The 12,612-nt window shown below is 41.5% G+C and overlaps 1 protein-coding gene across 4 annotated transcripts in view; it reads right to left on the bottom strand.

Moving 5' to 3' along the window:
- Positions 1 to 12,612, bottom strand: part of SNX31 (sorting nexin 31) — a 73,581-nt gene that overhangs the window by 18,812 nt on the left and 42,157 nt on the right. For 3 of the 4 annotated variants that reach the window (XM_066372481.1, XM_066372480.1, XM_066372478.1), the window contains exons 9-10: positions 7,409 to 7,501; positions 2,825 to 3,028 (exon numbers count right to left, since the gene is read on the bottom strand). In XM_066372481.1, coding sequence (XP_066228578.1) covers positions 2,825 to 3,028; positions 7,409 to 7,501 — 297 coding nt within the window. The remainder of the gene's footprint in view (positions 1 to 2,824; positions 3,029 to 7,408; positions 7,502 to 12,612) is intronic. The other variant, XM_066372482.1, reaches the window with a different exon arrangement.

Below are 12,612 nucleotides of genomic sequence, written 5' to 3' on the forward strand. Positions count from 1 at the left end.
GGAAGCGCATTCCAAGTTTTGACAATCAGCTGGTCCGTGGGTTGAAGTTTTTCATTTCTCCCCACTTGTGTTTGCTCGCCAACTCTGCTTGCTGTCGTGCAAGTCTTTCTAAATCTTCATTCAGTGACTTGAACTTATTCACCCACATGTCTGAGGCCTTCAGGTCAGCAGTTTGTAGCTCAAAATCTCTGACGGAGACACCGGGGATGTAACTCAGGTCGGCGCTGTCCACTGCACACTCGTATGAATGGGTGATGAACTTAAAAAGATGAGTGCGTGCGCTCACAAAATTCTCCAAAGCACGCTTTGAATGACTGTAGGAGATTAGATGTGAAGCCCGCTAGCTGCTGGAGATCAAAATGTTGAGCAGGGTCACTTCCTGTGCATGCATCTTTAAACTCTCCCAGTTTTTCAAAGTGTAGTAAACGATCTGTTTCAATGTTGGTGATGAAGAGTTCCAGCTTGTTTTCAAATGCAAACACTGCTTGTTGAAGGGATACGACTGTATTTCCAACACCTTGTATTTTCACATTGAGCTGGTTCAGATGATCAGTCATGTCCACAAGATAGTAGAACTTCAGGAGCCACTCAGTGTTAGCTAACTCAGGGTGCTCAATGTTTTCCATTTCAAGAAAAGTCCAGATTTTGCTCAGACAAGGCATGAAACGGCTGAGCACCTTCCCTCTTGACAACCAACGCACATTGCTGTGCAGAAGCAGACCAGGATAATTATTCCCAATTTCATCGAGCAGTGTTTTAGACTGGCGATCATTTAAAGCTTGGGCAACAATAAAGTTGACCACCCGAATGACCAGCAACATCATTTCACCAAGCTGTTTGCCACACATCTGAGCACAAAGCGCCTCCTGATGTAGGATGCAGTGAAAACTTAGGATGGGTCTCTTTTCATGTTCACGAAGAAGCGCTACGAATCCTCTGTTTTTCCCCACCATGCACGGAGCACCATCAGTATACACCAAAATAAGTTTATCCATCAGTAGGTTTTTTTCTTTAGCAAACTAGGTGAAAGAGTTGAATAAATCCTCCCCTCTTGTCTCTTTCATAGGCAAAACAGCAAGACTTTTCTCACGTAGTATGTCACCGACAGCATACCTTGCAATCACGCTGAACTGGGATAAATGGCTTACGTCTGTTGACTCATCCAAAGCGAGAGAAAAGAATGGTGCTGCATTTATGTCCTTCACTTGTGTTGCCTCAATTTGATTTGCCATCATAATGGTAGGATCGTGAACAGTTCTTGCCGACAGAGGCATGTCTTTTATTCGTTTGATTATCTTGTCTTTATCTGAAAAGTCGTCAAAAAGTTCATTGGCAACATCAAGCATGAATGTTTTGGCATACTCCCCATCTGTGAATGGTTTTCTGTTTCTCACAATTGCTAAAGCACCAGCAAAGCTAGCTGAATTCCAGTCACCTTGTTGGGTCCAAACATGGAGTTGCTGCTGACTAGCTTGCACTTTGCACAGTAGCTCTTGACATGCTTTCTTCCTGCTGTCCCCCACTGGATATTTCGATGCAAATGTAGTATGGCGTGTGTCGAAGTGCCACTTTATATTTGACCATTTCATCAATGCAATTTTATCATTGCATATTAGACACACTGCAGAACCTGCTTTCTCCTCAAAGGCAAATTCCTCTGTCCATTCCTGCTGAAAAATACAATACTCCTCATCTTTTTTTCTTTTAGCCATCTTCTTCATCAAAAGGGTAATTACAAAAGGGTTTTTGTAATTAGCTAGCTGACTACTTGATTAAAAGGAGGGAAGTTTACTTCCTGACCTCACAACGACCTGTGTATGTTATGCATTATCCAGTAAAAATTTGGTGTTGTCCCGGAGGACAGCTGTGATTGGCTCTAGCCACCTGCAACCATGACCATGAGTGGTAGGAAATGAATGAATTGTAATACATGAGAATGTTTTATATTTTTAACGTTATTATTTTTTAAATTAAAGATTTGTCTGTGAGCCAGATGCAGCCATCAAAAGAGCCACATCTGGCTTGTGAGCCATAGGTTCCCGACCCCTGGTGTAGAGCAAAGATGCTAGAAATAGAACTCATAGGAATATCAGCATTTTTGAAGTGATCAGAGGGAGAAGTGGCCCACAAAAGAGAGGGGGGAGGGGAAGGGAGATGACTAGTACTCTGCCGGATCAGAGATACCCTTGGATTCTGTGGACTGAACAACTGGGTGTCACGGTTGCTCTACTAAAGTTTGTCTTTCTACTAATGAACCTCCATTTTCTGTGTAAAGGGGATAATCCCTCTTAATTCACTTAGTCATTGTAAGAATGTAATTAAATAATAGATGTGGCAATGCCTCACATGGCATCCAGTACAAAGTAGGCATTCAACAAATCTGATCACAGGTTTTTCTTGGGAGGAGATGGCAATGTAGGGACAATGCCAGGGATCCTTAAGTGTAGCTTACAGTAGCAGCCTGTTTCCAAGGGTAGAGATCTTGTCAGTACTAAGTACGTATTAAGTGCTCTATACGAGATAGCTATTATTTCTATATGCTGTTATTACTGTAGCCACCCTTCCAGTAGCAGAGAAGCCTGTTGTTGGAAGGTGGGAAGATGGGCATCTCAACTGCTATGGGTGGGGAACTTGCACCAGTCAGTGAATACACTTTACTACTGGGTGATGCTTACTGTGGCTGAGATGCTCATGACTTGAGGTACATGGATGATTCAAATAGCAGACCTGTCTCTTACATCAGCTTTGTCATCCCAAAACAACAGGATTTAAAATCATGAGTAGAAACTTTAAATCATGGATAAGGCAGTGTCGAGATACTCACAAGGAAGGTGACCTGCCAGCACTTGACTCTGTTCATCTGGAAGATGATGTCCTGGGTCTGGTTATCAGGCAGGGTTACGCAGCAGCTGATCTCATTATTGCCAACAGAAAGAACGGCCCCACAGCCCGGTTCCGGGTAGTCACAGGTACAGGGATCCAGCTGTACGTATCCATAGTGCCGTACCTCCCGGGACAGCTCCAAAAACTGCTCCAAAGGGAGGTGTGGGGAGATAGGAGGAAGCAAAAGACCACTTGAAACAGAGAAAACCTCATGTGAGAAGCTACTGCCATTTTAGTAGAACACATGGAGTTGAGTTATAGTGGGAATGCCTTTTTCTTCTGGACAGTGTGAAGGAAGACAATGCCCCTGTGATCTCTAACAGTAAGGCCTGGGGAAGTCCATGGTGTGACCTCCCAGTGCAGGGACCGTTTCTGCCTCACTTACCAGAGTGTCCCTGCTCCATAGTGCTCAGTACACAGTCGAGAATGAAAATATCCAATGCATGAATGATGAAGAAAAGAGTGAATTGAATAAGATGATTCTATCTCAGCAGATAATAACAGCAAAATAAGAAAAAGTGTACATTTAAAATACCATCTTTAAAAAACTAAACTGAGGTCTATGTAGGAGGAAAGGAATTCATTTTTACAGGCTGCTTTATGGAATGGTGGTATAAACTGTCACAGAAAGAGATTTTGGAAATAGTCATGAAATGAGAGCAGGAGTGAGTCTGCTTCTTAAGTAGAGTTCCAGACAGCAACCAAGTGCCAAGGGAGCAGTTTATGCAACGTTTAACGTTTAGCTCTTTCCTTTGCTCCTGACATGACTTAAGAACAGAGGACAGTTACAGTTCACACCTGTGGCCCCGGCATCCTGTCCTGTTAACATCTATTGAGGATTTTATTAAAGTGAACATTAACAATCATTAACGATTACATTTTATTTTTATTTTTAGAGAGAGAGAGAGACAGAGAGAGAGAAAGTGGGGGAGGTGCGGAAAGCATCAACTCATAGTTGCTTTTTGTATGTGCTTTAACCCGGCAAGCCCTGGCTTTCAAACCAGTGATCTCAGTGTTCCAGGCCCACGAAGTATCCACTGTGTCACCACAGGTCAGGTAACGATTACGTTTAAATAACCTGGTATCAGCTGACCTCCACTTTGTTCTTTCAGCTTTCACCATGGCCCTGACTGATGATATGTGAGGTGTGTGAGTACAGAGGGAGGCTCTCATTTTAACACATGGTGAAATCAGAACCCTCTCTTCCCGTGACAACTGGTGTTTTCCTGTCCTTTCCTGAAGCAAGGTAACTTACACTTCCCTTTTGAGCACTGCATGAGGCGCTTGCTGATAAACGGGCTGAGACACGCGCAGTGAGGACCCGCGGACCCTCGGTGCAGGTGGGAGGAGTATTAAGGCTCCAGTCCCTCCACCACATGCTGTACCAGCTCCCTGTGCTGTGTCCCATGCATTCTGCTGCTGGACCTCCTTTTGGGTCAGAAATGACAGGGTGTGAGTAGATCCTACCTGCGCAGAGGCGGGGCAAGGACTGAGTAATCCAGCTACAGATAAGGAAGTTTCATGCTCCTGATAAGGAAGTTTCTCATCATAAATCTTTAGTTTATCTTACTGTTAGGTAACAAATATTTTATAATAAACTCTTGGATGCAATGATCTAAAAGAGATGAAAGTTTTTTTAATTTTTTTTAACAGAGACAGAGAGAGAGAGTCAGAGAGAGGGATAGATAGGGATGGACAGACAGGAACAAAGAGAGATGAGAAACATCAATTCTTTGTTGCGGCTCCTTAGTTGTTCATTGATTGATTTCTCATATGTGCCTTGACTGTGGGGCTACAGCAGACTGAGTGACCCCTTGCTTGAGCCAGTGACCTTGGGCTCAAGCTTGTGAGCCTTGCTCAAACCAGATGAGCCCGCACTCAAGCTGGCGACCTCGGGGTTTCAAACCTGGGTCCTTCCGCATCCCAGTCTGACGCTCTATCCACTATGCCACCGCCTGGTCAGGCAAGAGTTTTTGTTTAATTAAATGTTAAGCTCCATTTCTCAAGAAAGTGGAGATGAATAAGTAACTGCTAAAATGCTTGCTGGCGTTTGCCATTCAGGAGGAAGTGCAGTGATATTGCTGACTGTATGAAAACCAGAAGACAGAAATCTGCAAGAATCATCTACTTGAAAATCAGTTCTTTTAAGAAGACTATACCTGGAGAAGATCATTTACATGTAAAACTGCAGAAGCTATACTTATATAGTTTCATTTAGATTGGGAGTTGGTAAAGTTTTCTGTAGAACAGGGGTAGTCAACCTTTTTATACCTACCGCCCACTTCTGTATCTCTGTTAGTAGTAAAATTTTCTAACCACCCACCGGTTCCACAGTAATGGTGATTTATAAAGTAGAGAAGTAACTTTACTTTATAAAATTTATAAAGCAGAGTTACAACAAGTTAAAGCATATAATAATAATTACTTACCAAGTACTTTATGTCAGATTTTCGCTAAGTTTGGCAGAATAAATCTTTATAAAACAACTTACTATAGTTAAATCTATCTTTTTATTTATACTTTGGTTGCTCCGCTACTGCCCACCATGAGAGCTGGAACACCCACTAGTGGGCAGTAGGGACCAGTTTGACTACCACTACTGTAGAGCCTTATAGTAAATATTTTGATTTGTAGGGTTATGGGTTCTATTGCAACTACTCACCTGTACTGCTCTAGCACAAAAGTATCTTCGGCAATACATAAAGGAATGAGCATGACTATCTAAGCCAGTGACCCCTTGCTCAAGCCAGCAACCTTGAGCTTAAGCCAGCAACCTCGGGCTCAAGCCATCAACAATGGGATCATGTCTATGATCCCATGTGCAAGCTGGTAACCCCACACTCAAGCTGGCAAGCCTGTGCTCAAGCTGGATGAGCCTGTAGTCAAGCCATGACCTTGGGGTTTCAAACCTGGGACCTCAGTGTCCCAGGTCAACACTCTATCCACTGTGCCCCCACCAGTCCAGCAAATTTCACTCATTTTTAATTCTGAGTTTTCTTGGACATGTGTATAAAATAAAGCAATAGTTAAAATGTTGGCTCCATTAGCAGACAAAGAACCTCACAAACAAATAATGCTGCTGTTAATAACAATATTTTTAGATGCTTCAAGAGAAACGTGTTTCAATTAATTTAAATAATGGTTCCATTTCTTTCGGATGGAAAGGAACTCACACAACCCTTGTCCCTGTGCAGTGTGTATAAATGAGTCTGACAAACAAGACATATTTTTACCACAAGGAACGGCCTCTGCTTCGTTGCATTGTCTTTTTTTACTCTTTAGATTCAGCCAGTGTTTACCACTAAGGCATTGATTTTGAACAAAATGCCAAGAAAATTTAGAGAACTAAATTAGGACAAATGCATACACACAAAGAAAATTTTTAAAAAGACCACCATTAAAATAGTATCATAAAATCAGATGTAATACTTACCAAAGGAAATAAAAATTGTTTTCTAACAAAAATACAAAAACAAATTTTGGTAGAGCACAGCAGTATAGTTAAAAATAATATTCTTACTAAATGAAGAAGTCAGAAATGTCCTTTAAATTGATAATTGTATTCAAAGTAGCAGCAATATTTTACCCATAAAAATAGAAACTATAATTGTAAAAATTTACAAATACACAGAGACACTGAAATTCCAAAATTTCTGAGACAAATCTACAGTGGAATACCAAGGGGAGAAAATACTAAATCATGGCAGGATATACTTTTTCCCTTTCCTTTTTTCCCTCAGTTTGTCAGTAAAATTCTCAAAATACCATTTTGAAAATTAGTTTCTCTATCAACCTAAGCATAAATGAATCCTCCATATTTTCTTTGTATTTTGCTCAAAATCAATGCTTTAGTAGTGAACAACGGCAAAATATAAAGAATTTAAAAAGACAACACAATAAAGTGGAGGCTATTTCTTCTGTTAAAATGTGTCTTGTTTGTCAGATTCATATTCATTACTTGGGGATAGGGCTGTGTGACTTGGTACCATCTTTATGGAAACTTTAAAAAATGGACTTTTAGAAATATATCCTAAAGAGTAACACAACCCATCCTCAAAGACAGAGGATGGGGCTGCAGTGCTCAGAGAACCTGAGCAGGAATCATACCAGGTCCTGGGAATACACACGGTAAGTATAAATTAGACACAGTCCTGGGCCTCACAGTGCTTGCTGCCAAAGTGATTGATAGCAGCAAAAGCTGAAAACAACTTGTTTCCAAAAATAAGGAAATTGGTTTGCTAAATGATAACATGACCATTAAATGGAATACATACTCTGTGGCCATTAAAAATGTTGAGGGTCTGTATTAATTAACTTGATAAAGGACTCACAATAAATTGTATTTCTTAAAACCTCTAAACAAAAAGCCTTTATTAATGTTATAATCAGAAAAATTAATGAAAGTGTTCTGATTTTTTGAATCCAATTTGTAGTGTTTGTTGGGTTTATAGATTATAGAAACAGCCCACTTCAACATGTTTCTTTAACTCCCAGGGAATTCCTTTTGGTGCAATATTTTATTCACCTTTGTTTGGTTGTCTTCTCTCTGGAGAGCCTCTAATTTCTGCCTCTGTGCCTGTGTGGGTCTGGCCCATTCTTTTTGAATGTCCTGTATTGCCTTAAAAGAACATAAATTATAAAATTAGCAAACTTATCAGAAATGAATTAATCTGACAAACACATACTCATGTATGAAAGGCTGTAAAAACAGACCCAAGTGGCTATATATAAGAACATAGCATGTTATAAAAGTTACTTTTTAAATTAGTGGGTGTAGTAAAAGATTGTTCAATAGTTTGGGGAACACCTGGCAGCACTTGGAAAAGAAAAGAAAGTTAGTTCTTTCCCCACACCACCCAATCAAATAAATCCAGGTATGTTAAATATCAAAGTGTAAAAAAAAATTATAAAAGAACCAGAAGTAAATAAAGGTGAATGTTTTTATCTGAATTTGATTTGAGGTGGGGAATATCTTTTTTAAGATACAAAGACAAAATGTCATAATGAAGGAATATATAATAATTGAAAATATAAAACCTCTGCATTTACAAACCACCACCAACAAAACCAACAAGTAAACAGCAAACAATAGAAACAACGTAAACATCCCTAGGAAGAAAATAGGCAGAAGATATATATCAGCAATAGACAAAAGGAATTCTAAATGACAATTAAATATTTAACTTTACTAGTAATCAAATAATTTTTTTTTCCCTCTCAACTTGACAATGACTAAAAAATATGTATAATTCAGGGTCGGGGAAAACAGGAACTTCTATATAGAACTGATGGGATTTAAATTAGTACAATTAGCCTGTCCTGCTTTATCATACTTTAAAGATTTTTCTGTTGGTCCTCAGCTAGGTGTGAACCCTTCTGGGGAAGACCCTGGGTCCTCCAGCTCCGTGTAGCTTGTCCAATGTCTTCTATATAGCCAACACGCAATAGTTCTTTGTCAATTATCAGGTGCTTAATTACACCTTATTCTGAATATAAGTCTATGCATTACATCCCTCAGTAATATTGACAGGGTGCCTTATCTCTAAGAGGAGAATGAAACGCTGAATAAATTTTTGACATTGTTATTTAGGTTGGGAGAAAAAGAGATGAGTTTAGAGAGAAGAAGAAAAATAGTATTTGTCGAGAAACTGTTTTAGATAGATTTTCTCAATTCGCTTTTCTGAACTATCCTGTGAGGTAGGAAAATTACCCCATTTTATAGATAGGTAAATTGAGATCCAGAGATGTTATAACTTTCAAGATGGTTCAGCAAGTAAGTGGCAAGTGTTGGATTAAAACCCATATCTGACCACTACACCGTGTGTTAACCAGCTGGAGCTGATTAGCTGATACCTTGTTTAAAGAGGGATGTGTTCTCCATTTCTCACTACTGTACCCTCTGAAGAGGGCACTAGAGTATGTGTGATGGAAGCTCATGAAAACCGTGACTTCTATGACTTCCTGTGGCCCTCCTACCTTTGCCCAAGCTTTGAAATCTTACCACATAGGCAGCTACCAAGCCCAAGACTTTCTCCTTGTTCCCAACTGTTTTCAAAACTGAACCTGGGTGCCGTACCAGAATGGAATCAGCACGGGCATGAAGAACTAAACGCCCTCCCTTTCCTGAATTCTACTTGTTAGAGCCCTGTAAGGACTGTCAGCACAGGGCAATGATGTCAAAGAGAAAGCCTGGAGAAATAAAGTTAAACATCAATCATGACAGTAAGGACACATCATTCATCATTAGGGGACTTAGCACTCTCAAACGCAGAGATTTAAATGTCTGACAGGACAGGCAACATAACTTTTTGTTTCACTACCTTTGTGTTTGTACTTACCTTTGTAAGTAATTATTTTATGGGTTCATGAGTCATCACTCAGATACGCTACCCACAGTACCTTGCTCCAGACAATGAGAGAGTCGTGTTAAATGTCTCCACTCACTTTTGTGGTTCTCCAAAGACTCGCTGATGGCAACTTATGTAGAACCTAATTTTTAAAACCACGTCAGATCCCACCAGTCATGGTTTTCATGAGTTTCCATTACACAGAGTACTCTAGCGCCTTCTGCAGAGGATACAGTGAGAAATGGAGCACACATGCCTCTTTTAAAAAGGCATCAGCTACTCACTGCCAGCTGGTTAAGGCATGGCAGAGCCAGACCAGGCATGTGTGGCCGCTGTGGCCTGTCCAAGGGCAGCGAGCCATGGGGGTGTGAGGGGCTGACTGGTAGCCCACACTCCCCTCACCAAGCCACGGTCCCTGCCTGGAGGAAGGGGTACCTTTTTCTAATTTGCACAAAGTTACCATATGGGCCAGTGGTGGCCCTGCTGAATATAGGCCCAGAATTGACCAAACTGTCAATATTTTTGAGAAAAATCCAGAAATTTATACTTCTTTATGCAATCTTCCATTTGGTTAATGGCGCTCAAATTTTTAAAAAGAAGATGAAAAACACGTTGTGAGAGTCCACTTGATCCTGGGACATCACTGGGCACATCTGCTTTCGAAAAATTAAAAGAATAGGTCTTAATAGTTAATAAGGATAGTGATATTATTTAATCAGAAAAACTCATAAGAACTTTTGCATTATCTTTTTTTTAAAGGATAATTGCTCCTCTGCCACTCACATATCCTAGGCACCCAGGACACAGCCTCTGCCTTTGGCCATGCAGACTGTGGTTAGGGCGACACATATGTGAACCAGTATTCCCAGTGCTGGGTGAGAAGTGCCACAACAGGGGGTGTGAACAAAAAGCCCTGGGAGCAGAGAAGAGGGAGGCATTTTCTTCTGGGAGGATCTGAGGAAGGCTTCCCAAAGAGGGCGGTGATGGTGGGTCCTTCCCAAAGAGGGCGGTAATGGTGGGTCCTTCCCAAAGAGGGCAGGGATGGTGGGTCCTTCCCAAAGAGGGCGGGGATGGTGGGTCCTTCCCAAAGAGGGCGGTGATGGTGGGTCCTTCCCAAAGAGGGCAGGGATGGTGGGTCCTTCCCAAAGAGGGCGGTGATGGTGGGTCCTTCCCAAAGAGGGCAGGGATGGTGGGTCCTTCCCAAAGAGGGCGGTGATGGTGGGTCCTTCCCAAAGAGGGCGGTGATGGTGGGTCCTTCCCAAAGAGGGCGGGGATGATGGGTCCTTCCCAAAGAGGGCGGGGATGGTGGGTCCTTCCCAAAGAGGGTGGGGATGGTGGGTCCTTCCCAAAGAAGGCGGGGATGGTGGGTCCTTCCCAAAGAGGGCGGGGATGGTGGGTCCTTCCCAAAGAGGGTGGTGATGGTGGGTCCTTCCCAAAGAGGGCGGGGATGGTGGGTCCTTCCCAAAGAGGGTGGGGATGGTGGGTCCTTCCCAAAGAGGGCGGTGATGGTGGGTCCTTCCCAAAGAAGGCGGGGATGGTGGGTCCTTCCCTCCTGCTGACCTGGGGCCCCTTTCAACTTCTCAGTACCTCCACTGAGGTCCGGCAATAATAATGATGATGGTGACAACGGCACAGGTCATTATGACTTCAATGCCAATTTTTTAAAGACTTTGCCAGAGCTAAAGTTTGAATGACAGTCTGTTAAAACTAGGAGAAAATTTAGAGCCTGTTAGTTTAACCTCATTGCTTGACAGGGGATGTGGTAGTTCCAGTTCCAAAAAGATTCAGTGTCTGGTCCCAGGTCATATGCAGAGAAAGCAGTGGCAGAGCAAGGGACAGAATGCATCTTTGAGACTGCAGTTCAGTGTGCTTTCCATGAAGCCATCTCCTCACCCCCGTAAGCAGAAGAAACACCATCTATTTCTTTCTGGTTTATAGTTCATTAGTGATGACAGATAGAAATCATATTAGGATGCTGGCAGTCCCTACCTCACACCACAAAATATATCCTTGGAAACCATGCCACAAAGGTGCTAATTCCCACAGGAACAATATTAGAGTTAGATGATGTATTCTCAATCAAGGGTGTAATAGCAAATAAACCAAATACAAATAATAATGTATCACAATAGCAAGACTACAATGGTGATGAGTCTCAGTAAGCATTTAAAATAGTAAATTACATGCAAACTCATGTAACACGGGTATAAGTACACTGAGCATGCTTTTACACAGGCCAAAGTATAATATGAAATGAACTCTAAACAATATTCTAGCCATAAAAATACATAGTGAATATTAAACATCTATTGAATAATATTTTGATTTGCCTCCTTAGAATTTAGAAAAACTTTGTAGAAGTGACGAGATGGTCTTGGTCTCTTAAAAAGTCACCTAAGGAAGAATGGGTATTAAGGTTGTGACTCCTCATCTGACATTCTGGCTGCTGAAATCTCTTGTGTCTGTGCAGTCATGTACCCAAATTCTCAGCCTTGTGCCACAAAAGTCAAAGTCCCTTCATGGGCTAGTGGTCTAGTGGGGGAGATGTATACATAAATGACGTTCTGTTCTGTCAAATTCTTAAGTATCATGATTTTGTGTGGCACTAAGAAAAAATGCTGCCAATTATTTTATGACACAGTGCCTAGTGACAGCCTTGTGTGGTGCATGAACCAGCCATGCCAACCTTTTTCTGGCTGGTAATTACTTCCCTTTCTTCTGAGGCTGTTAATGGTTCCTCCTGCCTTCAGCTGCAGTGCTCAGCCTGCACTAGGCAGTCCATTCACATGCCTCTCAGTATAAAACAGCAGTTTCCTCTCTCTGGGCACATAAAGCCTCTATCCACGCAAGAGAATATGGAACTGGGGTCATTTCTTCAGAGGTGAACGTTTGCGTTACTGCTATAAAAGGGAACCCCACCATTCTATTGTTGCCTTTTGGTATCAGTGACAACTCTCATTCCATGCAGAATCATAGTATAAACTTTTTGAAGTCATTTTAAATGACAATTAGGCTCAAGACATATAACATATCAGCAATAGACATAACTAAAGAGAAAACAATAGAAATAGCTTTGTATCTGTTAGCTACTGCTGCCCAACACACACTCCAAAACTGAAGCATTACTTCAGATAATACAATCAAAGCGATGCACGTGCTTAAAACAAAAATAAAAAACAAAAGTCACCAGAGGAAGTATGTACTGAGGCTCTTTTCCATTTCTATGTTCTCTAATAAGCCAAGACATCAAAGCCAACGCTTTACTCTTTGCTATTTTCAAAATCTTACAGTAGTTTCTATATAGTTGCCTTGTCCCCTTGAAGCACTCACTAAAAGTAATGACAGACCCTGTGTTTCTTCCCTCGCTACAGAGTATAGCAGC

This window comes from Saccopteryx leptura, chromosome 3, assembly GCF_036850995.1.
Source record: "Saccopteryx leptura isolate mSacLep1 chromosome 3, mSacLep1_pri_phased_curated, whole genome shotgun sequence".
NCBI classification, from domain to species: Eukaryota; Metazoa; Chordata; class Mammalia; order Chiroptera; family Emballonuridae; genus Saccopteryx; species Saccopteryx leptura.